General features: G+C 40.7%; 2 protein-coding genes, 1 long non-coding RNA gene and 1 pseudogene across 4 annotated transcripts; 3 read left to right on the top strand and 1 right to left on the bottom strand.

The window, feature by feature from the left end:
• Positions 1-925: 925 nt before the first annotated feature.
• LOC134226121 (zinc finger protein 91-like) lies at positions 926-17,139 on the bottom strand. Of its 2 annotated transcripts, none has more exons than XM_062706694.1 (7): positions 17,049-17,139; positions 16,748-16,988; positions 16,655-16,690; positions 15,952-16,591; positions 15,573-15,889; positions 1,325-1,544; positions 926-1,257 (listed from the first exon to the last, which is right to left on the bottom strand). In XM_062706694.1, the coding sequence occupies exons 2-7, from the start codon at positions 16,986-16,988 to the stop codon at positions 978-980; spliced, it is 1,734 nt and encodes a 577-aa protein (XP_062562678.1). In that variant the 5' UTR covers positions 17,049-17,139; the 3' UTR covers positions 926-977. The 2 variants fall into 2 exon arrangements, with proteins under 2 accessions (XP_062562678.1, XP_062562675.1); XM_062706691.1 differs by having other exon boundaries at positions 17,099-17,125.
• On the top strand, positions 6,327-7,858 carry LOC134223256 (uncharacterized). Its single transcript, XM_062702402.1, has one exon. The coding sequence runs from the start codon at positions 6,350-6,352 to the stop codon at positions 7,790-7,792; it is 1,443 nt and encodes a 480-aa protein (XP_062558386.1). The 5' UTR covers positions 6,327-6,349; the 3' UTR covers positions 7,793-7,858.
• A 1,350-nt stretch (positions 17,140-18,489) lies between the features above and the next one.
• On the top strand, positions 18,490-19,766 carry LOC134222823 (uncharacterized; annotated as a pseudogene).
• Positions 19,767-22,794: 3,028 nt separating this feature from the next.
• LOC134223255 (uncharacterized) lies at positions 22,795-26,791 on the top strand. Its single transcript, XR_009982497.1, has 3 exons — positions 22,795-22,896; positions 23,867-25,937; positions 26,007-26,791. It is a non-coding gene; the product is annotated as an uncharacterized LOC134223255 (long non-coding RNA).
• The last annotated feature ends 280 nt before the right edge of the window (positions 26,792-27,071 follow it).

Below are 27,071 nucleotides of genomic sequence, written 5' to 3'. Positions count from 1 at the left end.
ATGTTCTTCACATTCTGCTTCTTCACTGCCACATTCTTCTGTATCTGCAACGTCTTCGACTTCCCAAAACCGTTAGATAAAATGGCTTAATTCATCCATGGTGACTGTGTGCGTATGAACCGCTTCATCTGGTACCACACCGTCATCGAACACACCACCCAAGACTCAAATTGGGTCTCACGCAAAATCGGCAGACTATCACCCATTGTTATTTCTTCAGGCAACAACTTAAGGAACCATTCGTTGCCCAGTAGCATGTCAACCTTACTTGGTTTGGAAAATGTCGGATCAGCTAGCTGAACATGAAAGGGAAGCTCCAACGCGCTGACATTGATGACCGATGTTGGCAAATCCGATGTCACCTTGTCAGTTACCAGACACTTAACGTTTGCATGGAAATCGTTTTACATCGACGACAGATGGACCACACCACAGTTGGATGAATGAGTCTTCGTGTTATTCACCGCCAAGACCGTGATGTTCGATGAACCCAGCTTCAAATCCAAAAAATTTAACTGCTGCCCGAGATATCAAATTAACTTGGGATCCTTATTAATGGATTATCCCATAAAAGAAGGTAAGACACAGCCTAAATCTCTACTGGCCAACTAATTGCGAATGCTGACAAAGGACATTGGACAGCTACTTCAGAAATATGCAAATAACTCAACGAACTCTTATAGCTGTCTAAGGTGATTTTTATAGTTTAATACAATATGAAAAGTTTGTAATATTTAACGTTGAACACATCTAGAATACATATTGAGAAACACAATAGTGAAGGAGAGATTAAATTATTTGAAATGTAACGATACGAATTACCGATACATTGCTCCCTGCGATGCTGTTTGTGTCACATGCAACTTTCAAAAACTCACATCCCAACGGCATCTTCAAAACATTTACAATAACAAACCATACCACGTTGTTTCCTAAAATCTGTCTTGAAACTAATTCGAATTGTGGATACACTAACCTTAGAAAAATCCTCCTGAAGATTCGTAGCCAGCGGTTGGGGCAGTTGTCGGTTCCGGTCGTCTCAAATCTGAGGGGTCGTGTCCCTTCTCCAGATGAGCTTTGAGACCGCAGTTATACCGGAACGCGTTGTTACATATGTGACACACGTACGGCCGTTCCTCTGTGTGAACACGCTGATGCACCCGATTGGCTTCTTTCGATTTGAAGCGCTTCCCGCAAATGTTGCATTCAAAGTTACGCTGCTCGGAATGCACCGAAGCGTGCTTGTCCAGTTTGGCTCTGTTGAGGGAGGACGTTCATTAGTGAGAGATAACGGAAGCAGAAAAAGGCACTCCAGCGATCATACTTGCGGAAGAAACCCTTGTCGCAAATTTTGCAGAAAAACTTTAGCTCGCCATGGCTGGCCATGTGGGTGCGCAAGGCGCTCATCGAACGGAAGATGGCGCCACACACTGTGCACATGATCTTCACTTCCTTGCCGCAGCCGATTTCGTGCGCGTGGCGATGTGTCGTGTCGAAGAACTTCTTGTTGCAGCCTTCTCGGCGGCAAGGGACCGTTCGAACGCCTGGAAAAAGGAAATCATGTCACACTTGTGGTGAAGAGGAAAGTTTTTTTCTTGGAAATTTTCGAAAAGTGCAGAATCGATAGACTTGTGAGGTAGGTGAACGTTGGTGGTCATGTGTACCCTATTTTTGACCCTTCCTTCGGAAGTGTCTATAATTTCACTTTGTATGCGTTACGCAGATGTGTTACGTATTAATCTATCAAGAAATCTCGTGAATTATTAAATAAAATGTATGGTATTTGAAACAAATTCACTTTGATATTAATTATATAACAAATGATACGATATGGAATTATGCCTATTTTTCTTATTTGTTTCAAAGAAACAAATGATTTTAATTGAGGAACATATAGAAGCATGTACAAAAAAATCTTCTCAGAAAAGCAAAAACGTAAAAATTGAAAGGGATTTCAAAAATTTCTTCAGTGGAAGCTAGATAGCAAATGTGAGCATGTTTTGAGACACTAATAGACCACTTGTATGCATGTATGTGTGCGTATGTGTGCAAATTCTGAAATTTACTACCATAAAAATCTAGCTCATTTTTAAGGTATTGAACAAGTTTAGTTTTACCAAATTAAGCATCCATAAGGCGAAATATATGTTATTATTGAACGCTATTGAGTTTCGCTCAGATCAATTACTGATTTAGTTAGTTCTGGATTAATTAATATCGAGGTCTCTGTAAATTATGAGTGCAATATATGCAACCAGCGTTACGATTGTTACTAACCATGTCACAATAGCTATTCAATCCGACGAGCTCCTTATAGATAGGCAGCATGAAGTACAGTACGTTATCATTCGTTGAGTTGTCACTCAATCCATGACATCCGCCTTTGGGTAGGCAATTATTTTGTCACTTTCACGGTAAATCGCCGTGGGAAGCTGAGTAGTTTTATCTCGTTTTAAATACTGGAGACTGGAAAAAAAATTCCTTATAACTAAGGAAGGGTCAAAATCTCACTGTAGGTGGATTAATCTGGGTTTTTTAAAATTATTAAATACTCTATGATACATTTTTTTTAGAGAAAAATCAAAAACAATGAGTGAGAACGACGCGTTTTATCATGGTATGACAGTGGGTATGCCTCTCAGATTGTTTTTTTTTGTCACAGCTACAACGAATGAAAGGGGGAGGGGGAGTCTTCGACGCAACGCAATCCTCCAGTAGCGCTTCCCTGTTCTTCCTGTACAATGCGTCATTACATTGTGGAGCTTATCATGGAAATAGGCAAGCGGAAGTCTGCTGGAAAACCATCACTTCAGTCGGCGATGATTCTATTGAAGAGTAGTCAGCTGCGACTATAGTAGTAGGCTATGTAATTGTAATATTGAATAAACTTTTCATTTTTTCTTCAAATGTAAAAAGAACAAGTCGTTCTTTTTGCGCACTCTTAATAGATTATGGGCCTATGGGCGAACGTTCTAGAGAAGATTCTAGAAGTTCTCGAAGATTTTTTTTTCAAGCTTTTCTATCAAGTACATATTATATAGGTAATACTAATAATTTCTATAGAAATGGCATCAAGTGATAGTCACGTCCAGCCAACTTCAAGCCTTCCCGGTATTGAACGCCTCATCGGTCGAGAAAATTGGGTCACCTGGAAGTTTGCCGTTCAAACGTATCTGGAGCTCGAAGACTTATGACGTGCGGTGAAGCCGAAGTTGCAAGCAGACGGTACCCGTGAAGCTATAGATGCAGGAAAAGATAGCGCGGGCAAAACTCATTCTACTTCTGAACCCGGAAAATTACATCCATGTCCGGGAAGCAGGAACAGCTAACGAAGTTTGGTCAAAGTTGGAGCAAACCTTCGAGGACACGGGCCTGACCAGGCGAGTCGGGCTGCTGCATAAGTTGATCAAGACGGAACTGTCGTCGTGTGAGTCCATGGCCGATTATGTGAATCAAATCGTGATGACGGCACATCAATTGGACGGTATTGGATTTGCGTTTTCTGGCGTGTGGGTCGGAACGTTATTACTGGCTGGGCTTCCTGACGAGTAGCGTCCTATGATCATCGCCCTTGAGAACTCAGGTACGCCAATTACAGGAGATGCTATCAAGACGAAGCTGCTTCAAGAGGTCCAGTTTCCATATGTGGATTCGCCGCTGGTTACAAAAGAAGCAAACCGCAATGGTAAGCTAGTGAAGAAATCTGACCACCCCAAAGGTCCAAAGTGCAGAAAATTCCGGACACATCGCTAAAGAATGCAAAACTGCACCAAAAAGCAACGCATTCTGCACAGTTCTTTCCACGTTCAATTCTGCGGACAACGAATGTTTTTTTTTATTCTGGCGCAAGCGTACACATGACGCGGAATAAATCATTGCTGGAGAACATCAAGCATTCTTCCGGCACAGTTGTAGCAGTAAATGGAGGAAGCATGAAGGTAAAAGCAACAGGTTCAGCGATACTCAAGCGACAGTGTCAGAGCGAGGCAATTCCGGTAAAGAACGTTCAACTGTTATCGGAACTCAGTGCAAATCTTTTGTCTGTGATTTTCGCAAACGATGCAAAGTAGTCGTTGCGGACGGCGATATTATTTCCACCACAGGTATCCATGATAACAATCTCTTCAAACTGGAACAGCATCAACAGGGTTCGAAAAGCGTGTTAGCTTGTTCGGCATTCGGAAGCTTGGAGGTTTGGCATCGGAGTTTGGTTTACTTGAATATCAAGAGCGTTCGGCTACTAGCTAGGTAATGGAATGTTTGATGGCGTGAAAACCAACAGTAGTAACCATGGCAACTGTAAAATCTGTCCCATGGGAAAGCAGGGTCGGCATCCATTAAACAAGCAAGGCTTCAGTCCTTCGGCTGGCCTGACGAAATGAAGCAGTGGGTTGTGTCGCTCCTTACAGCCTTCGACGTTGCAACGGAACCTTAGTTTGCAGCCGGCAGTTCCGTGCTCGTTTAAACAAAGTTGGCACAGCTTCCATCTGCGCACGGCTTCCCATCGTTCCCCGAGTTGAAGTCTTCGAAATCTATCGCAGTTCCGTATCCGGTGATCCACTCTGCCACAGATCCTGCAGGGCTTCCTCTCTCTTAAGGGTGGGCTCGAACTCCTATTCTCCGCCACGTCATGCGAGTGCACGTAGCCGACGCGTTGACAAAGTGGGAGAAAACGCACAGCCTGCGATCAGACGGACCATGGTTCCGCGGTCCGGAGTTCCTGTACCAGCCGGAGAGCTGTTGGCCGGCGCAAGAAATAGTTACACCGAACACCAACGAGGAAACCCGTGTGTGCTTGCACTTCCATGAGATGTCAGTAACTGAGTCCGTAGTAGACCTGCTGCGGTTTTCTAAGTGGAAGGTCCTAGTCCGGACGGTGGCGTGTGCTTACCGATTCGCATCAAACTGCAGAAGAAAACGAGATGGGCTGGAAATCGAGGCCGTTCCGGCCGCTACAAGAATTAGGAGCGTGGTCAAAGAAAATGTGCGAACGAAAATAGTGCCACTGAAGCGAGACGAGTACCAGAAGGCGGAGATGTATCTTTGGAGATCGGCTCAAGCTGATTGCTTTGTGGACGAGATTCGCGTGCTCAAAGCACCAGCAGCTGCTGTACCAGCCGCCCCATCAAGAGGAGAAGACAAGCACCCTGTACGTTCTGAGTCCTTTCCTGGACGCCGAAGAGGTACTAGGGGTGGAGGACAGAATAGCACAAGGATCATTGCTGCCATTCGAGCTGCGGTTCACGATTATTTTGCCGGAAAAGCACCCATTGACCGACAAGCTGCTTGAGTACTATCACCAGCGGGTAGCCCACGGGAATGTAGAGACTGCCGTCAATGAAATTCGACAGCGCTTCTACGTACAGAACCTACGAGTAGAGATGAAGAGGATTGGGAGAGCCTGCGTCTGGTGTAAGGTGCAGAAATGTCGACCGACAAACCCAAGGATGGCTCCACTACCAAAGTCGCGCGTAATACCGCATTTGCCACCGTTCAGCCATACCGGCGTGGACTACTGTGGGCCGCTTACTGTCACGGTTGGCCGCAGATCGGAGAAAAGGTACATCTGCCTATTCACATGTATGACAACGAGGGCTGTCCACCTTGAGATCGCTCACAGCTTGACGACTCAAGCGTGTTTGATGGCGATACGGCGGTTCGTGTGCCGTAGAGGAAAGCCGTTAGAGTTTTACTCAGACAACGGCACGAACTTCCAAGCAGCGAGCAAGACAATCGTACAGCAGATCGGCATCGAGTGCGAAGACGAGTTCACGGATTCCAGAACCCGCTGGAATTTCAACCCGCCCAGCGCACCTCACATGGGTGGTGTTTGGGAGCGATTGGTCCGGTCCCTGAAGGCAGCACTAAGCGTGCTGAACGACGGGAGAACGATAACCGACGAAGTGTTGCTGACAACGATTGCGGAGGCTGAAGACCTAATCAATTCCCGGCCGTTAACATACGTCGGCCTGGAACCGGGAACAGAAGAAGCGTTGACGCCAAACCATTTTGTTCGTGCCGTCGGTACGATCGGTGAAAACCATTCTGTTCCACCTACGAGCGAAGCCGATGCACTTCGAGACCGATACAAGCGGTCGCAGCGTCTGGCGGACAAACTGTGGGCTCGGTGGGTATCCGAGTATTTGCCGTCAATAAATCAGCGGACAAAGTGGCATTCAGACGTGCCACCACTAGCCAGCGGTGATCTAGTGTATATCGCGGACGACGCAGTGCGGAAGAGCTGGATCCGCGGCATCGTGCTAGATGTCTACCCGGGGGCGGACGGCCGAATTCGACAAGCGATGGTGCAGACGCTTAAGGAAACCATAAGGCGATATTATCAGTGGAAATGTCTGATATCCCTTGCCGGAATCCCCTCAAATACTGTCGACTTTGTCTGTCCCAGGAAGATGACCTTATTTTGCTGGAATCGCATGAAAAATTGACGCCAATGAATAAATTGTTGCTTCAAAAGTTATTCCACTACATGAAAATAACGTTCCACAACGAACACGACTATCCAAGCGCTATTTGCGTAAATTGTCTGAACCGATTCAATAATTTCCACAATTACCGTCGCTCGGTGGTTCGGAATCACAACGCTGTAAAGACATTTCGTCGTTTGTTTCCCGATGAATTTCTCAATCCGAGTCTGCCAGAAGAGGAGGAACCAACAATAATTGAACTGATCGATGATAACGAAATAGATATCAAACAAGAAGTTGATGACGAGGATTCACCGATGACCGTAGACAGATCCACCGAAGAAACAATCAAGGAAGTTGATGTTTATCACCTGGATGGCGAGCTAAGGACAGTTGTGGTGAAAGAAGAAAAACTATTGCCAGAAGAATCGGAAACGGTTGCACCAACAAAAAAATTCCAGGCTCATTTGGATGGACAGCTTAGGACAATTATAAAGGAAGAAAAACTTTCGCCTGTTAAATTGGAACCATCCGCATCAATCACAAATAGGAACCAGGCATCAAAACCGTTACCTACAGTAGCGAAAAAAAATCCTCAAGTTATAAACAGCAAGATAACTATTCTGAAACGTCCCCAAGGTAAACTTTTGAATGCAGCCCCTCCTGAAAAGCGGCAAAATTTGGTTGTTGGAGCTGCCTTTTCTGTTGTAAAATGTTCCCATTGCCGAGCTGTTTTTCGAAACCGTGAGAATTTGAGAATTCATGAAAAAAATGATCACTGGAGCATAATCAATAAGCCGCTCCCCACTAAACCTGCGGTCACACTTCCTGGCAAAAAAATTAAACCACTACCGCCGAATGTAACCTTGTACAAGTGCAATAACTGCACCAGTAGTTTCATTCATCTGGCTAATTATGAGCATCACATGAAAAATTGTAAGCCAGATATCCCGTCGAAATTGAATCATCAGACAGCAGCGAAGCGCACAGCCCCGGCTCCGGTCGTCGTGAATGAAGTGGTGAAAGCCGCCATTGCCAAGATTGGTGGGCAGGTGCAAATTAAGTCGACGAACGGGGTGCAAATCAAACTGGAAGAAACAGAGGACCAACGGATTCGGTGTCCCTACTGTCCGCTGACGTACAAAACCAAGTACTTCCTAAAGAAGCACATGCTGGATGTACACAAGATCGATGATTATGAGGACGTATTTTTTTGCCACGTGTGCAAGCTGAACTATTCGTGCGATGAAGACCTGCAGCTGCACAATCGAGCCATCCATCGGTTCCAGTGCAAGCAATGTTTGGAGGACTTTAGGACATGCTTGCATGCGCAGACACCCAACGAGAATGGTATCAATAAAGGCTGATTATTGTCCGAGTGCCAGCGAGGGATTCTAAGTGAAACTCTGCACCATGGTCCACCGGGAATAAGGAGGAATGGTCCTCCGAAAATTTAGGGGGTTTGCTGTCAGGCCCTGCAAGATAGTCTTTTAAAAAACTTACAATCTAGTTTCAATTCAGCATTCACGCCACTGACTCCTCACAACTCTTTTCAATCTAAATTAATTGCTTCTGTATGCAAGCATATGGCATTGCCAGTGTTACCAGTTTCGCAAAACCTACCAGCTCTTCTCAACACTCCCACCCGTGAAACTAGTAACCAACTGGTCTATAATGCAATCCCAATCCTTTCATTTACCACTCCCAAAAAAAAAACTAAGTCTATCACTTCCTCCTGGATCGAAAATAAGCTTTTCCGAAAAACGATCTTGCTCCAAATCTGATAATCCTGCTTGCTCTCTATTGCATGTCACACCTATTCCAAATTTTGAAACTAAGCCTTTTTCGTTTCTATCTTGTGCGCCTGCATCCAAACAGATGTAGTTAGGTGCGTTAGTTTGTCCTACTGCTGGCGCTTGGTCGCATTTGTTCGAAGATTGTTCCATAATTGCTAAGCACGACAGTTGAAATTCACTTCGTTTTTGTTTCGTTCCAATGCGTGGATGGATAATACTGGCTGTATCGGTCGTTCTCTTACCACCACGATCATACGCATCGATATTGTTTGTGCTGGTCGATTCCAAATAACTTACTCTCGTCGTTCCTGCTTCAAACGTATCGCCATATGTAACAGACATCGGCTTCGACGAGGGCATTGTTGACGCGGATGCATTAACTTGAACAGAATTTTGTCTATTCGGGTAGGAGGCACTATCAAAATCATTATGTGATTTGATTTTCTCTTCGGTGGAATTTTGTGTTATTCCACAGACACTTCGCCCGCTATATTTCGTAATTATCGCCTCCTTTCGTGCACAAAATTCCAAATCAATTTTCCTTGCCGCTGCCTCGTAATCATCATCCAGTTTCTTAAGTTTTCGTTCATAATCCAGCTGGATTCTTTTTTCTCGTTCGTGCTGTTCAGACCGCCATGCCTTGTTTTGCTCTTCTAGCAACTCAAGCTTTCTCTTAAGCTCATCCATGGCGAATCCTTTCCACTAGAATCTTAGATTCTTTGAAGAATGTTGCGATGGTTTTTTGTGTGGTGCGAATGAAACCCTTTTGACAGCAGTGTGCTTCATTTTACACAGCTTCAAAGCTAGAATTTATTCATTATTATTAATTTATAAACTTAACATATTCATAAAAAAACTTACAATCTAGTTTCAATTCAGCATTCACGCCACTGACTCCTCACAACTCTTTTCAATCTAAATTAATTGCTTCTGTATGCAAGCATATGGCATTGCCAGTGTTACCAGTTTCGCAAAACCTACCAGCTCTTCTCAACAGCTTTCATGCTGCTGAAAAACTTACTGTTGTTCATTCCGACCCAATGAAAATAAAACTAAGGTATGGAAATCCATATGCTGTGTGCGTGCCTTTCGTGTATGGCGAAAAACCTTTCACTACTACATTCGAACGAGCTCCCATAAGAAGCCGTGCAAATATGTACGTCACCATTTGCTGTTTACATTTTCCATCATCCACTAATACACTTGCATTTGGTCTTCTTCCTCACCTTCTATCTATGCTCATTGATTCCGACCTATCCGATGAAGGTGAGTTCCCTAGTAGGTAGTCGATAGTACATAGTTTTCGTAGACGACAAATTCCGGCGCATGGGGGTTTATTTCCTAAAAACAAAATCTGCGGAAGATGTATTCAAGGCGTTCAAAAAATTCCACCTGATGGCTGAGAGGCATTCCGGTTCAAAACTCAAAATATTGCAAACCGATAACGGAAAAGAATACGTGAATCGTGGTTTCAAAAATTATTTGAATCGGTATTCGGTATTCGGCATCAGAGAACTAATGATTACACCCCGGAGCAGAATGGCATGGCAGAATGAGCGAACCGATCGGTTGTTGAGCGTGCTCGGTGCATGCTATTCGAAGCAGGGCTTCCAAAAGTTTAATGGTTCGGAAGCAGTTTCAACGGCGTTATAGTTGTTAAATCGGTCACCAACTCAATGAATCCTGACTTGTTTCGATGAAGACTCCAAGGGGTACAGGCTCTATGACACCAAATCCAGAAATATCATCAAAAGCCAGGACGTAACGTTCATTGATGAAGCCAGTCAAGAAGGTAAAAAAGTATTGCATGACATTTCACGACGTCGCATGCTAGTGCAGCTAGACATCGAAGAAACCGTTCCATTGTATTGTGGAAGATGACGAATTTTTCACCAACTGTAAAGCAACTGATGTAAATGAAGATAGTAGCAGTGACAGTGACTAACGTGCTCCCACCGCTACTATCTTCAAATCCACCTCGGTCTCAGGTGTTGAGTCGCAGTGGTACGGAGCACAGGAAAGTATGATTAAATTAACAACAAAATGTCTGCTGCAGATAAATCCTTCACAAAGAACCGTCCAAGATGCCATTCTCGACAATCCGATCGCGAGCACACTTGAGCAGGGCAAATTCAGCGGAATGACAGGATCCTAATCTCGTGCAGATGCTAGGAGCAAAAATGTCGATCCAGTTTCCTATACAATGTCAAAACTGTAAAACTCAAAATTCAAACCCCATTCGATTTTGGCATCACGTTCAGAACATTTATGTTGCCAAAATTGAATGGTTTTTGTTTTCTTATGATACTTTAACATTTCTACACTTTTTGTGACGCTAGCCACACTGTGACCCTTTTTTACATTAAGATACCCATTTTTCTTATATTTATGTTGTAAAACTATGTTGATTTTGTTGTTAGAGCAAGGGAACCCCCTCACGAAGAATAACACAATACTAGAGTTCCCTCTCTACACCACGGCAGGCTACTGACTGATACTTCTATCCACAATTTTAATCATCTTTGAGGGGAATTGACGATTTTTCGGCGGAAACATTTTGTTTTATTTTTAAAAATCAAAATGTTCGTCCAAAATATTTTTTTTTCAGGCAAAATATACATTGAAGAAAATGAGTTTCCAAACAAAACATCAAAAACTGTACTTCAAACAATATTCGGCTAAAATTTAATTAAATCGCTTATCAGCAGAGTGAACCCAAACTTATGGCCAGTTTACCATATAGTGGGTGAACCCAAACTTTTGGCCGCCAGTTGTCTCCCTAATTAAGAAAATAATAATAATAATAATAAACTTTTAGCCGATGAAGTTATGCACTTGAGTAAACATTTTGATTTTTAAAAATAAAACAAAATTTTTCCGCCGAAATCATCAATGCCCCTCAAAGATGATTAAAATTGGGTTCCATTTCACTTTTCATTTCGAAATTTTGTGGGCTCAACTTAGAGAAAAATCAACATATTTTTACAACATAATAATAAAACAAAGGAGTATCCAAATGTAATATTTTAGTACATAAAAAAATGGAAATTGTTAGTTTAAAATACCTACGGTGTAAGATCTACTCAAATTCTTCGTATCGAGCTAACAATACCCGAAATCGGATGTAAGACGGCGAAAATACGACCAAAAACTTTTGCATATATTTTTCGTATGTGACTGACGATGACTATCAGATAATGTTTTTATACACCAATAATAGTAATGTGGATTTCCAGATGTAGCATTGAATAAAATATTAACATTTTCACATATTTTTACTAGAAAGAATAATTTACGTTTTTCAAATTATGCCAAACGACCATTAGGCCAAACAACCATTAGGCCAAACGACTTTAGGCCAAATGACCATTAGGCCAAACGGCCTTATGCCAAACGTCATTAGGCCAAATGACCTACAACCGGATGCAATCCCCGCATTCCTGCAAGGAGATCTGAAAGAAGGAATTTTTATGGAACATCCACCTTGTTTCTATGGTCTTAAATAGTCTAGTAGGGTTTGGAACATCAAACTGGATTCAGCATTAAAGAAACCAGGATTTTTTCAATCTGAGTACAATCCGTGTACTACTGGATCAAAGATGGAAAGATTTTGTTTGTTGCGGTATTATACGTTGATGACGTGCTAATTTTCTCCAACAATGATGCTCTGAAGAACTAAGGCCTAGTAAGTTGGGTAGTACATTTCAGATGACGGATTTAGGCATCCGTATCGCCTATAACGAAAGTACTTTATCGTTGGACCAGGAAGCGTACATCGATTCCATATTGCGGACATTCGGCATGCACGAAGCAAAAGTTGTTCCCACTCCAATGAACACTGCTAAATAGCTTCCGAAAGACTTGTCTCCGTAGTCAGTAGAAGAGGCTGAGCGGATGAAAAATCTGTACCAGTAAGCTGCCGGATGCTTAATGTATTTGGCACAGTGTACGCGTCTAGATATTCTTTTCGCCGTAAACATCTTTAACAATTGTGTTGGACCATAGCATTGGGAGGCTGTGAAACATATTTTCCGTTACTTGAAAGCAACAAAAGATATCTCATTAGAGTATTCTGCCACCGGTGACTCAAAGCTTGTGGGTTATTCTGATGCAGCTTGGGCTTACGATCTCGACGACAGAAGATCCACAAGTGGTTATGTATTCCTGCTACAAGGCGGGGCAGTATCCTGGGGCTGTAAGCGACAGCCCACCGTTTCATTGTCAACATGCGAGGCGGAGGACATGGCTCTGTCGGATGCGATACAAGACTACAAGAGGTGGAATGGTGGAGAGGTATAGTGTCGCAGTTTGGCCAACATTATCCAATCGAGCTGCGCTGTCACAATCAAAGTACCATTTGTATTGCCCGGAATAATTCAAATCATTGGATCGGAGTCGGAGGGTCCACCAATCTTCAATTTCAGTTCTTCATTAGTTTCTTGGACAGCTTTACCATTTTTGACCCTTCCTTCGGAAGTGTATATAATTTCGCTTTGTATGCGTTACGCAGGCGTGTTACGTATTAAACTATCAATAAATCTCTTGAATTATTAAATAAAATGTATGGTATTTATAGCAAATTCATTTTAACATTCAAAAATGTTTCAAAGAAACAATTGATTTTAAATTAGGAACATATCGAAGCATGTACCAAACAATCTTCTCAGAAAAGCAAAAACGTATAAATTTAAAGGGATTTCAAAAATTTCTCTAGTGAAAGCTAGACTACAAATGTGCGCATGTTTTGAGACACTAATAGACCACTTATATGCATGTATGTGTGCAAATTCTGAAATTTACTAACATATAAATCTCACTCATTTTTAAGGTATTAAACAAGATTAGTATTCCAAAATTAGTCATCCATAAGGCGAAATATATATTATTATTGAACGCTATTGAGTTTCGTTCAAATCAGTGACTGATTTAGTTAGTTCTGGAATAATTAATATCGAAATTGAAAATTGCGAGTATAATATGCTACCGGCGTTACGTTAGTTACTAACCATGTTACAATAGATATTTAATCCGACGAGCGCCTGATAGATAGGCAACAAGACGCACATTGCGTATTGCTCCATTTTGTTGTCACCCATCCAATGAAATCCCCCTTTTGGTAAGCAATTAATTTGTTACTTTATACGTTTAACCGCCGTGGAAAGTTTTTTTTTTTCGAGAGTTGACCAGTTGTAGTCTTAATAGACTGGTATCTCGGCTGGGCTCTCCATGTGATACACAATACTAGCAGACGACTCAAGCTATGTTGCTCACTAGGTCACTGCGGCCTGGGTTTGTATTGTGATCATACCGATACATTATTCTTTCTATCTACAGTCTGTCAATTATAAACCGAACAAATAATGGAAGCTCAACATGTACATAGATGTTTTCTGAATAAGTAGTTAACATGTAAATTTAATTATTAGTTACTTGGAGCCGACATTCAATACCTAATAGTAGTCTATGTTGACAACGGGTGGTACTGTTGCCATTTCCAAGTAACAATTTCGAATAAAGATGTAATGATATCATTCTGGTAGGGTAGTTTCAAAATAGATTAATTTAAGTACTATTGTAATAAATGGACACATTGAAGAGCTTCCCTTATTTTAACACGGTTGAGTATCGGATGTTTGTCAATACGTCGTCGAGTTAATTGTATCCTATCAGTCACAGTAATGTCATATGTTAAAGTTTCAGTAGTCTAATAGTGATCATTATACAAAATTTCTGTCCAGTTGTTCCGTAATTGCTTTTTTTTGGTCAAGTTCTATTCTCTTTTCTATTAAAATAATGAGGTCTAAAATTCAGTTATTCAGATTCAGGGTATACAATATTCAATATAATAGTGGATGAACGCATCATATGGTCTATCCTCATTTCCGTAAGTGGTCAAGTTATTAGTCTACTAGTCTACTAGGTACTAGTTATTCTCTATCTTGTGAGTGCAATGGTCTCAATTAACTATTCTAAACAGAACTCTGTCTCTTGTCTTTCTGTCCACCGATGGTCATGTATTTATTTTCGTTTTTTATTATTTATTTGATATCTTTAAATTTCAGTCATTTATTTTACTATCGGTCATCTATTTTATTATAAGGTAAAGATCAGCGAATTTGTCTTAATACGAGAAACACTAAGTCATGTCCCCTATATATCCGCTAATTTTTCTAACTAACCTAATAGAAGGAAGAGAGAAACAGTTTTTTTGCGTTGATCCATGCAGCTAAAGAGACTAAAATAAAAAAAATATCAAGAAGATATAATAGATACATTCACTATCTCCAATGCCAAATTAGTAAATCTACAAATTCTACTTTTCACTACTTAAATTCTACTTCAGCTATACGGGTACAAAATGAATTATTGTTAGCTACTACTACAAGTATAAATAGATGTATGCTATTTGGATAAGCGTTTGTTTCAGGGTCTTGTTATTATTAGAGTTATGTTAGTTAGACCCCTACTGAGCCCTGCCGGCACCTCCAAATTTACCAATAGGCAGTTGTTGTTAGATCGTGCGACACTAACCATTAGTTAACTTGGAGGCATGGTACCTCAAGTGTTTGGTATAACTGTTGACCTTATTTAAGTAAGATGTGATAAAAGTTTCTCTACGGAGCTTATTTTCAAACCATTACCATTAAAATAACGATATTCTTGTGAAGGACATATAAAAAATGGAAAAATATCTTAATTTTTTAATTTAGTTTTGAACTTAACCTTTGTTTGAAAAAAGCACTCTATTAAACAACAAAAATAAAAATAAAATGAAAATCTTTTTAAGACACTTGAAATATCAACGTCAAGCCCCTTATCCATGGACAGGGACGTTTAACCGCCGTGGGAAGTTGAGTACTTTTATCTCGTTTTAAATACTGGAGTCTGAACAATATTTCTTCACTATTAAGGAAGGGTCAAAAACTCACTGTAGGTGGATAAATCTGAGTTTTTTCTTTACCAACGTGTTTTTCAACATTATTCGAGTCTTCATTCAGAGGTGACCACATTTTTGCGCAAGTTCTGGAGGTAAAGTACATTTTTGATCATGACCGATCGATCAAGTGTCATACTGGTGAGAACTTTGCCTCGAGAAATAGTCTGACAGAATACCTCTAGTTCTGTAATAATGCTCCTCGCAGTAACGAGATGTTGTGGTGGTTTCTTATCTTCTCAAATAAAGATCAGGAACAAACCAAGACTCGGAAATAAGGAAGTTAGGTGTAAAACATTAGTAACTATCAATTAAATAGTGATATTCGAGTTCTAGAACAAAAGGATAAACCGCACACTTTCCAATTGAACCCTCTACGTATGAAGCAGTAGCGTATGGTTTTCCAACGAAACTCACCCAAGTGTCTGTTGATGTGGAGTGTCAATTGATGTTCTGTGCGGAAGACTTGCTCGCACTTGGTGCACGGGAAAACGCCTCTTTTTTTGCGCTCTTTCGGTTGTTGTTTAGTGCTTTGCTCAGGTTCTGAATTCGATGGTGCTGACGAGACGCCATTGGAATCATCCGGCGGCTGTTTGTCAACTTTGGCAGTTGATTTAGTATATTTACGTTTTCTGGGCTTTTTATCATTTGAGGATGGTTCTTTTGTTGAATTCTTTTCATCTTTTCCTGTTGGGGATGGACATATGTTCAATGCTGTATTGCTCGAAGCACATCTTAAAATATAAGAATGATTGAAGAATAATTTAATAAAAAATGAATGTGTTGCGCATCTTACTCGTTGTCCGATTTTTTATCATGCTGTTCTGGTTCACTGACATCCAGTTTGAAATCTTCATTAATTGGTATAAAATTGTCTTCTACGTCATCTTGGAAGCTCGGTCCTTCATTATCCGATTCGGATGACTCTTGTAGCTGAGATTTGGATATTTTCCTCGGTCGTCCGACCTTTCTTTTCGGCGGTGTCACGACATCCGGCTCACAATCGTCCGTTTTAATTTCAAAAGTTTTGTCGGCGATTAGTTGTGTTGAATGCGCCAAAGCTTCCAAGCAGGATTTTTTGAACTCGTTGAACATTTCAAACATCTTCTGACAATCCTGGCAGCAGTCCGGACTTTCCGAAAAAGCAACCCACTTTCGGGCGCCCAACACAAACAGGACCATTTTCCGTGTCATAGTTCCTTGTCCTGCGGCTTCTCGGAATGACTTTAGACAGAATAGACACCGTGGCTCATCGAAAGCAACTAACGGTGTTTTCACACGTTTCTCATCCAGCTCTCCGATGGGATCTGAATCCTCTTCTTTCATGGGATCCAGCAGTTCCACCACGATATCCAGATGCTCGGTTTCGGGTGCAGCCGAGTCAGGCTCCTGCTTCGGTTCCTGTTTAATATCCGTTGGTGCCTCCAAATTGACATCTGTAATTAATGATTTGTTATTATCGCATACATAGCTTCTGTAGTTGTAGCTTTAGAACGTACCTTCAAAATTTTTTGCTTGATGTAACACAGGAATGGCTACAAAATAAAATCAAATTTTGTAAACAAAAAGGAAAAAGCTGTTCTGCTTCTTACCGTTAACAACCAACTGGTGAGGAATTTTTGTCTTGCGCCGATTGCGCTGCCCATCGTCGTAGCTACTGTTTGGAAAGTGGACTGAACAGATTCCTTGATTTTTCTGAGGAGACCAGCCCGAATCACGTCCGCAAAACGCTATCCAAGAGTCTAGCCTCGGCTGGTCGCCAGGAAATTGGTGAACAATCACATCCGGTTGATTAGCGATTTTACATCCATTCACGGCACAAAGTGACGGCATCTAGATTAACATAATATATGTATTGGATTCTGATAAATGGAATATACGAATAACATAAACCTTTTTCCAGTTAAATATTTATAATTTGGACACACGACGCGACGACCTACCACATAAAACATTCCTCGGAAACTGGAGAAGAGTGCGGAGAAAATCTAGTATAATTTTTAAAAATGTTGTAAATTCAAAAAAAGGGTTACCTTTGTTTACATTTTTATAGAATTTAACAAAATAGTTTAGACAATAAATTAATTACAATCTGTTAAAATGGACCACAAAACAAATTAAGATTAATAAATATCATATAATGGCATGTATAAAACGAAAAAATAATTATGATCGTTTTAAATTTACAATCTTTTCAAAATTAATTCTAAAACCCCTAAAAACGCCGTAAACGCCAGTGTTGCCACATTTTCATCTAAAAAATCTTTTATCTGGATTTGTTGCAAGATTTGTTGAGTTCTCGGAGTTCTCAAAATTAAATAAAGTCTGCATTATAATTTCACTGTGTTCCGCTCGAAGTGTTTGTGATGGTTTTGCTGCAACGGGATTATCACCCGTTTTTATTTTATACATTCTACACAGTAACTTTGGTGATTGCTTACTTGAATTACAAAATAATGTGAGGAGACAAAATTAATTAGGGTAAATGTTCCAATAGTGGAGGAACTAAGCACGTTCCAACACTATTTATTCTCCCACAATAATATCGAATCATATTTCACCTACCTTTAATATGCATTCGAAAGCTCTCCGCTTCTATTTTTGTATTAAAATGCTTGTATTGGAAGAGAAATCATTTTTAAAGCCTAAAATTACAACTCCAATTACTGGTACAATGTTCCAATAGTTGCGATATTTCTTAATTTGCGTTCCTATAGTTACGAATCCCATTGTTTTTCAATGAGACTCGCAACTATACACACAGAAAAAAATAATTGTGCTTTTAAGAACATTGCGCTTTCATTTCAAAAGTTATTCAGTTTTGGTAATTTTGAGTAGCGAAACTTTCATTTTGAAAATAAAACTTTTAATTTGAAGGTTTTTTTCTTAACGAAAGATTGTGATTTTGAAAGTCAAAATTTTTCATTTGACAGATAAATAATATTTATATAGTATCCAAATATTCCTGAAGTTTGGCAACACTTGCTAAAAATAATATCCATCTGGCAACTAACTGTCAACCATAAAAATAGTTCCCGCTTCATGGAAGAAAATCGAAGAAAATTTATTTAGACCCCTTCCGTTCATTTCGGTACAGTTTTCTGTACTTATTGTACTGATTCACAACTGCAAACCAAAACTGCAGCCCCACACAGATTATACCGGTGTGGTAACTCCCGGTGGAATTTAAGGACAAGGAAAAGGTAAATAAACTTTAAAAACCAACAAAAAAAACCTCGTCGTGATTGAAGACGGAAGACGGAACTCTGTTATCGACTATCTTAAGCAATCTGCTGCCGTAAACAGAGAAAGGAATCAAAAAGTACTAATCACGATGGATCAAATTTGCTTTTATTCTTTCAGGTGGCTCCGGGCTAAAAACGCCGGCAAGGCGCGAACGAAACGGAAACTGCCTGACGTACTTCAAATCGCCACCGAATGCGACGGTGAATAGCGTGGAAGCGACTGCCGGGGTGGTAGCGGTACGGTATGAATATGTTACCGCAGGAGCACCGGACATTATTCATTTGATAAGGTAAAAACTAGGATGGGTAGACGTCTGAATGTAGATATATCCCTTAAAACTCTGTTATCGACTATCTTAAGAAATCTGCTGCCGTATACAGAGAAAGGAACCACGAATTACTAATCATGATCGATTCGTTGTGCTCTTATTCTTTCAGGTGGTGCAGGCATAATACCACCGGCACGGCGCGAACGAAACGGAATCTGTCTACCGTGCTTCAAATCGTCACCGAATGCGACGGTGAATAGTGTGGAAGCGATTGCCGGAATGGTAGTCGGACCGGAAACGGCTATCGCTGACAAATAAGCGGTTATGAACGAAACGAGCGATTTTGTAGCTGCCAGCCCAATACGGTTGACCTCTTTGGGTTCTGAGAGGAAAAGCGGCAGTTTCAAGAAAACGATTGGATTAATAAGAACAAAAACGCACTGCCAGAGGGTGGCAGTTTGCCAGGCACAGATCTCGCGACGCAAATCTCCGACAAGGATCTGAACAAGCTGTTCGAGGAGTACAAGGATGGCCAGGAGGACGCAATCTTGTGTCATGTTCACCAAGTCGGAGTGCATCCAGGGCCTGCAGCAGATGAACGCCGCCAGCATCGACGACATAAAGCTCCGGCTGAAGCAGATGGTGGAGAAGCTGAAAACCGACTCCGAGGACTTCAAGCTGCTGTACAGATTCACATTCCGGTTCGGGCTGGAACCGGGCCATCTGATCCTGTCACTAAAATAAAAACCGTAACACACTAACATGAATTAAATGGTATCAATAAATACAATAGCAACAACTTTTGGATTTGTAAATTTTCATTTTGAAGTATTGAACTTATATTGAAAGCGCACACAACTTGTTGATTTGAAAGTATACATAGTTGAATCAAGTGTAAATTTAACATTTAGTTTTAACAGGAAAATGTTATTCTGAAAAATTAAACACCTTTAGTTTTGAGAGGAGAATGTCATTTTGAAAAGTTGGCTGTTGTCAAATTTCTCAGCGAAGTGACATTTTTGCAATTGTAGATTTAACAATCGTATACTTTCTACTGAAAATCACTAACGAATTTTCTTAATTTTAACAACGTTTCTTTTAATTTTACCAACGATTTTTTTTTGTGTGTAGGAACACTACCGCAACTATTGGTGCATAGACGAAAAAATGTTAAGGTATTTTGATGATATTTACCAGTTTAGAAGGGCTATCAAAGATATTATGGCTCGGTTCGGAAACTGACAGATATACTAACTGTTTGACAGTGTGGGTTGCTGCGATTGATTTGTAAATTTTGAGTATACCATACTACCGCAACTATAGGAACACCCACGACTATCGGAACTTTTACCCTACTTAGAGCGTAGCGGCTCACTTTGATTCGTAGTGAGAACAACATTCCTATACATTTGATCATCGAAATAATCTTGTCACCTTCACCTTTCTCGAAGGTCTATTATAAAAAGTTGTCCGTTTCCTCGACTCATGTTATTATGTGTGATACTGCTTCGCCTTTTCTTATCTTATATTTTAGGATTCAAGAAGTCTGTCTTTCAATTTTCAATCAAAACATTCCTCGATGGACGACTAGTTTTCCATGTCGGAAGGCAGAAATTAATTTCTAATCATACCGGTGCGGAAAGGATCTTGCCTGTCCAGGACTTTCAAAATGAAATTTGGTGAGAGAATTTCATTCTATATATAATTAATTTACATTAAAACTATATGAAACTGTATCATTATATATAAAAAAACCATCAGGGCACCCGATTGAAGCGATTTGGATAGGAAGAGTGGAATCGCCAACTTCCTATTGTTAACATCTCGTGGATAAAGGGCGGGCTCTTCTCCCCATCTATTGGGTCAATCTGGGAAACGAGGGCTAGATTATAATATTGTATGTACGAACTTTCTTCTGGAAGGAGATTCTCTAATCATCCCGTGGATTCGCATAAGTGTCTCTGCTTATGGAACCACCCCACCTATTTTTGGCCCTTCATACAGGAGTCTGATGAAATACAAACAATAGTATTATCATGATCAAATCGTTTGTCAGATATGACCAGTGCTATAAACAGTTGCCTTGCTACAATAAATGGTAGCACTATCATCATCAGCATCATCATCTACACAGTAACTTTGGTGATTCTGGTGTTAAAGAACTCAATAGACGAATCCAAGTAAAAATAAGAAGACAACCGGCGGTGTTAGCTTTGACAGGTCCCGATTCAGCATATAGAGAGATCATATCAAAATGCTTATTATAAATTGTAGACAAAATGTAGTTAAAATATGATTATATGTACGATTTGGAAAAAGTTAAGAACTATTATAAATGGTAGATACATTCTTGGAAAATATCCAAAATCAAATGTACTTCAGAACTTTTTCCGTATCGTACTTCAATCAGATTTTAATCACATTTTGTCTAAAATTTATAATAAATATTTTAAAATGATTTCCACGATTTCACATATGCTGAGCGGAGGGACAAAAGATATTTTAGTTACTAGATAAAGATTGTCGCTGTCGTCGCTGTCCGCGGAACATCTTTTGCTGGCGAGGATAGGGGAGCTAAATGTCAAAGAAGGAAAATCCATACGATTTGACAGCTTGGTACCCAACATGTTCCGGACAGCAGAACAAAGGAAACCGAAGCGACAATCTTTATCTAGTAACTAAAATATCTTTTGGAGGGACCTGTCAAAGTTAACATCGTTAACACGGTTAACACCGTCGGTAGTCTTCTTATTTATTTTACGTTGGATTCGTCATTTTTAGTAAAATCTGTACTTGTGGCAACACTGCAACGTAATGACGTCTACTCCTGCGTCTACTCATCTTTCTCTTTCAAGCGCATACCCCTATAGGGCACTGAACGGAAACATCTCTTTCTCTTTCGTTCCTCAGAAAATTTGACGTTTACTGGCCTTGCTGTTCAGGGATGCCAGATTTGAAGACATGTCTTCAATTTGAAGACATTTGAATCTCTGTGAAGACATTTATTTCATGAAGACATTTTGAAGACTTTTTAAAATATTTGAAGACTTACCTTCTTAATTAAAGATACTTGAAGACAATCAATAATCCAGCGATATAATTTGATGACTAACTTATAAATTTTGTGACTTCTATATGCAGATCACATAAATATTTCAAAAGTTATACATAATACACTAATGTCTCGGACTTAAAATTTCAATTTATCTTAAATTTTCAATATTATTAAATTTACACTAGCCGGTTGATAAGGTTGACAACTGCATCACATTTTAGTTATGTGCTGGTTAAAAAATTCCCGATGGCAGCATTCGTTTAATGTTTTCTTGATAGCGGTGGCGTTTTCGACGTGTCTGCTAAAAAGGTATTTCGCTCATTGTATCAGAACGCAATGACCGATCTAATTTATTTCAAACGGAAAAAAAGACAGAATTTTACTATGAGTTGTTGGGCTAGAGCCATTTTTTTAAATTTATTCATAATTCATCTGATCTTTTCGGTATTCCCAGAATACCCGCTGAGAAAGAGAATAAATTTTGAAGAACTCGATGAATTTTCCATGGATTTTAGAAAAAAAAAATTCAATGAAAATTCGTTTAAAAAAAATAATTCGTGTAAAATAAGGATAATTGGGTCCAAAAGCCCTACCTCGTTTATGTTTGCAAACGATAGTGCATCGGTCGAGAATACTTGAACCGAAGTTATAAAAATTCTGGTAAAAGTCTTAATCAGTAAAAATATTTTTTTATTTAAGACATATTAAGGCAAATTTTGGGCTGTGCAACATTTCAGAACGAATGAACCATCAGTCCAAAACGTCAACCCCATATTTTAACTGTCAAAGGTTGAGTCAAGTGCCCTGTGGTGTTTGGATAGTGCGTTTGAATCATATTATTCCGTACGTCAAAGAAGACCAAAAATGTCGAGGTAGCATTTTTCATCTATTTTTAAATTTTAAATTAAACAATGTTCCTTTCAATTTTTGATTCAAATGGAAAACTGACGCGTTCAGGATGATTAACTTCATCGTTCTAAGAAAGAAAATGAATATCGATTCTGTGTGGTATGACCTTAACGTATGACGATGCTACATGGGCCTTCCCGATATTAGGTGTCGACATCGACTATCATAACGCAGTCGATATAGCAACAGCGGCAACACTGCTGCACAAGAGACGATCAGCCGAGACCTTTCGAGCGGCACTTGGTATCTACAACGCGGAAGAGGTAAGACGTGCGGTTCCATCTTTGTCGTGGCGGACTTTGGCTGATTTTCCTAATGGCGTTGGTCACCACATTTTTGGCGATCCTGCCAGGAGGCTACTAAACTGTAGCAAACAAAATCAATATTAAAAAAAAAAAAAACACGGGCAAATAAATATACTTTTTCAAACTATCGAAATTGATAATCGAACATACGCGCACCTATCATTTAACCACGCGGGGAAAATCAGTCAAATCGCCAGAGAACAGATCCCCCCCATATTTAAGTCATTTTTACCTAATAACTGGAGACGTAAATATTTTTCACGGGAAGTGTAAAGTTCGTTTTATGAGACAAGCGGATCTGTACGATCTATTTATGTTTTTCAAACGATGGACACTAAAAGAGAATATGTGCTGAATACGACAAGGAGAGCTACTGAGCCTTGGTCTAACTTCTACTAGACATGGCAGAAAAAAATCATATAATACAATCGCAGTGTTATAGCGGAACGGGACGTCCGCAGTGTTATAGCGGAACGGGACGTCCGCAGTGTTATAGCGGAACGGGACGTCCGCAGTGTTAAAGCGGAACGGGACGTCCGCAGTGTTAAAGCGGAACGGGACGTCCGCAGTGTTATAGCGGAACGGGACGTCCGCAGTGTTATGGCGGAACGGGACGTCCGCAGTGTTATGGCGGAACGGGACGTCCGCAGTGTTAAAATGCAGCACGACGTCTGCTTAACACTACCTAATTTTGAAACAAAACCAATGATTGTATATATGAACATTGAATCGCATAGGATTCAGAATGCACGGTTTCTGAGAAGTTTCACTGAAGCCTAGAATTGTTGTTTATCACTACTAGTTTCTTAATGTTCTTTGCACTTTCCAATACCACTACACGTCTTCAAATACTGGAAAATACCCTAAATAATGAAAATACGGAGGTACGGTATTTAATACAATAGCATAAATACATTACACATTACAGATCGAATCAAGCTTATTCATAATGTCGAGCAACGGCAAGTACGTACGAGCCCCGATCGCCTACGATGAAGAAGAAAACGACGAAAACCTCTACCCACCCGCATAGAAAAAAACCATTTCGCTTATTATACAGATTATAAACTCATTTTAATACACACAGTTAATATTCACGTTGCTGTTCATTCACATTAAGACCATAAATGCTTTCTAGTATTGGAGTATTAACTACATCAGTTGCACAACAATACATATGGTTAAAGTTCAGAGAACAGTTGATTAACGATTCTGTATAATCCGTCTATCAATTTTTTTTGACATTTTCCATTCCGTGCACCGTATGTTTTTGTTTGAAAAAAGTTCAGTTCAAATAATCCGTGTAGTGTGAAGCAGACCTTACACGAGGCATATATTGACAATACTTTTTTCGTCAAACTTTTCATCAAACTTTTTTTCAATATTTTCACTGATTAGCCGGCATGGCCGTAGCTGAAGAAAAACTCAATTTTTTCTTGAAATAATATGAATCAAATAGCGGTATAACGCACAAAACACGCACACACTCAACCGTCATCGACTCCTGTGGGCAAACTGCGGGGGGAGATGAGGGGAAATATTGAAAAGAATATCAAACTTTTCTGATTTCCCTCAATATTTACTTCAATATTTTGGGTTCGCACTCACACGATCAATCTTTTTCTTCAATAATCAAGAGTTTGTCAAACTTTTTCCGTCGTGTGGGGTCTGCTTGAGATTTTAACCTGTCGCAGCAGAGTTTCAACCAAGCCGGCAGTAGAAGTTCCTGCTCTAGTTCCTGTCTCGATAGCACTTCCTCGCAGCTGCTGAAGACCACCAAACTGCTGGCCAATTTCGACTGGTGCACGGATGTGGTAAGCAAACAGCAGGAGGATGGTGGCGGCGGGAGCAGTGGAAGCGGAAGCAGCACCACCGTGATCGGGGAAGGCAATGGGAATTCCGGCAGTGCCGTTCGGGGTATCGGTAGTGTGAAGAATGTGTCGAACAAGGAATTCGGGCCGGTCACATTAAGTTACACACCCCCGCAGGGTAGCAACAAATCCATTGGGAATTACAGCAGTGTCGGCATCGCGACCATCAACTCCAGCAAACACCATCACCTGATTGCATCTTCTAGTCAAGCCTCTGGGGGCTCCTGGGAAGCAGTGCTAATGGCGGCAGTTTGAACATGAACGGTGGCAGCGGTCTCGGTGGCCACACCGTGGTGCTCTCGGATCTGGACTCGAGCGACGATAATCATCTGAGCTTCAGCAAAAATGGAACCGAAATATTGTGATTACGATAAGGAAGAGGAGTTCAACTATCTGGCCCACGCTGCAGCTGCCGTAGCAGCATCGACCAGTGCCACCAGCGCCACCAGCTCTTGCACTCCCGGTGGGACAAATGCGGCTGGTTCCGCTGCAGTTCCGTCGTCTGGTTTAAACGTACCGGCCAATACTAGCAGCGGTAGCAGCAATAGCAATAGCAGCAGCAAAAATCGCGTTCCGTTCGATGCCAACATAAGTGATTTCCTGCGAGTTCCTCCTATTAAAGACTTTGAAATGGATGGAAGCGGTCTGCTGAAAACCCGAAGGTCCAACAGTTTTACCACGACGGCGAGCAGTGCATGCGGACTTTCGGTTGGCGAGCTGCATTAGCAAAAGCATTACAACGAATATTTATCAGCGGAAAATCTAACTAACTTGCAGCTTCTGCAGAATAAACCGAGGAGTTTCTCCTTAATCATGGACAGTCCTCGTTCGTCGTTAACATCCCGCGGGTCGGAAACAAGGCTCGACGATTTTAAGCAGCATCAGATGATAAAAATGTACGGATCTCCAAATATTGGCATGTCGAGCATAGCTCACTGGTCGAAGAGTTTGCGACTGCACGTATACGTATGGTTGTTCTCAAACCTGACGTACGAGCAGATGATGGAGATGACGGAAGAATATTTGGCGAATTTGGGCTTTACGAAGGGGGCTAGACATAAGCTGATGCTGTGCATTCATAAGCTTAAGGAACGGTACAGTGTGCTACTGCGAATGAAATGATTAATGGTAAGTTTGATTAAATGGCATATATTATTCTCTTGCTGATTATTCATTGCTGCGCAATTTTGCTTACAGTCCCTCGCTGGCACTCGGACGATGATCAGCTGCCCCTAGCATGGGGAACAGATGCTGTTGTGAGCCGCTTCTAACATGGAGAACAGACGCTCGTTCAGATTTGCACCCAAGAGAGGAGTAAACTCCCTTCCACGTTCCCTGTCATCGTACAACCATAGTTCCCACCGGGGTTGGTTACCCGATGCTAGAGAAGGTTGCTCGTACCCCGGCCAGCACCACGGGGAGGTAGGGATAGGCGTTGCTGGGAAAGAGGCTGAGAACCGTGAGATGGAGTCTATTTTATTCCTTCAGGTACGTGAAGTACCAAATGGTACAATGGTTCTAATTTATAATTAAATTGTCAATCGAGTTGTCAATATACAGGATTGGAAATAATCTGTATAAAGATGTCATATATTATTAAATTGAAAGAAATTGAAAATAATTATCTAAAGCAATAATTAAACGCAAGGGGTACCGTTGCACAAATTCTCCTGATATGCTCCAATTATAACTTCAAAATAAGACTTATTGTTCGAATCTCCTAAAGTGGATGATATCTCAACATTATGTTGTATAATATGTGGAAAATTTTGTTCGAGAAAATGACCGATTTTTTATAGTAACATAACTTAACCGCCCTTTCCACATATTGTAAATTGGTGAAATACTATTTATCATACTGTTGAAACAATCTGGGGTAGTGTAGACGTATTGTTGCGATAGATTATTCATACTGTTGTAGAAGTATTGTTTGAAATGGTTTTGAATTATATAGGAGACAGTCATGTAACAGTTCAGAATTATGCGGGCAGTATGTTCACCGAGAATTGAGGACGGTGAATGCTCCGATGAGAAGTCCGAATACTCGTGCGACCTTAGCGACGGCATGGAATCGACAGCTGCTCAATGGAACAAGGACGGAGACGAATACGCGATGTTGAAAGATCCCCCCGGCTTCGCGAAACTCGGCGCTGAAGCCAGTACGAACGACCGCCTTCAAAAAGTCGAAAACATGCTGGTCGACCTCTCCAAAGCAGTGAACACCTTCCAACCAAAGACACCTGTTGCGGACACAGACAATAG

The sequence above is a fragment of the Armigeres subalbatus genome, chromosome 3 (assembly GCF_024139115.2).
Source record: "Armigeres subalbatus isolate Guangzhou_Male chromosome 3, GZ_Asu_2, whole genome shotgun sequence".
Lineage (NCBI taxonomy): Eukaryota > Metazoa > Arthropoda > Insecta > Diptera > Culicidae > Armigeres > Armigeres subalbatus.
This window is presented reverse-complemented; position numbering and strand designations above follow the sequence as displayed.

What these genes read in the sequence shown, in the direction of transcription:
- LOC134223256 (XM_062702402.1), top strand. Translation starts at nt 6,350, where the DNA reads ATGTCTGATATCCCTTGCCGGAATCCCCTCAAATACTGTCGACTTTGT.
- LOC134226121 (XM_062706691.1), bottom strand. An exon ending in TCAAGCAAAAAATTTTGAAG is followed by an intron (nt 16,592 to 16,654) that starts GTACGTTCTAAA and finishes CATTAATTACAG; the next exon opens with ATGTCAATTTGGAGGCACCA. An exon ending in GATAAAAAATCGGACAACGA is followed by an intron (nt 15,890 to 15,951) that starts GTAAGATGCGCA and finishes TTATATTTTAAG; the next exon opens with ATGTGCTTCGAGCAATACAG.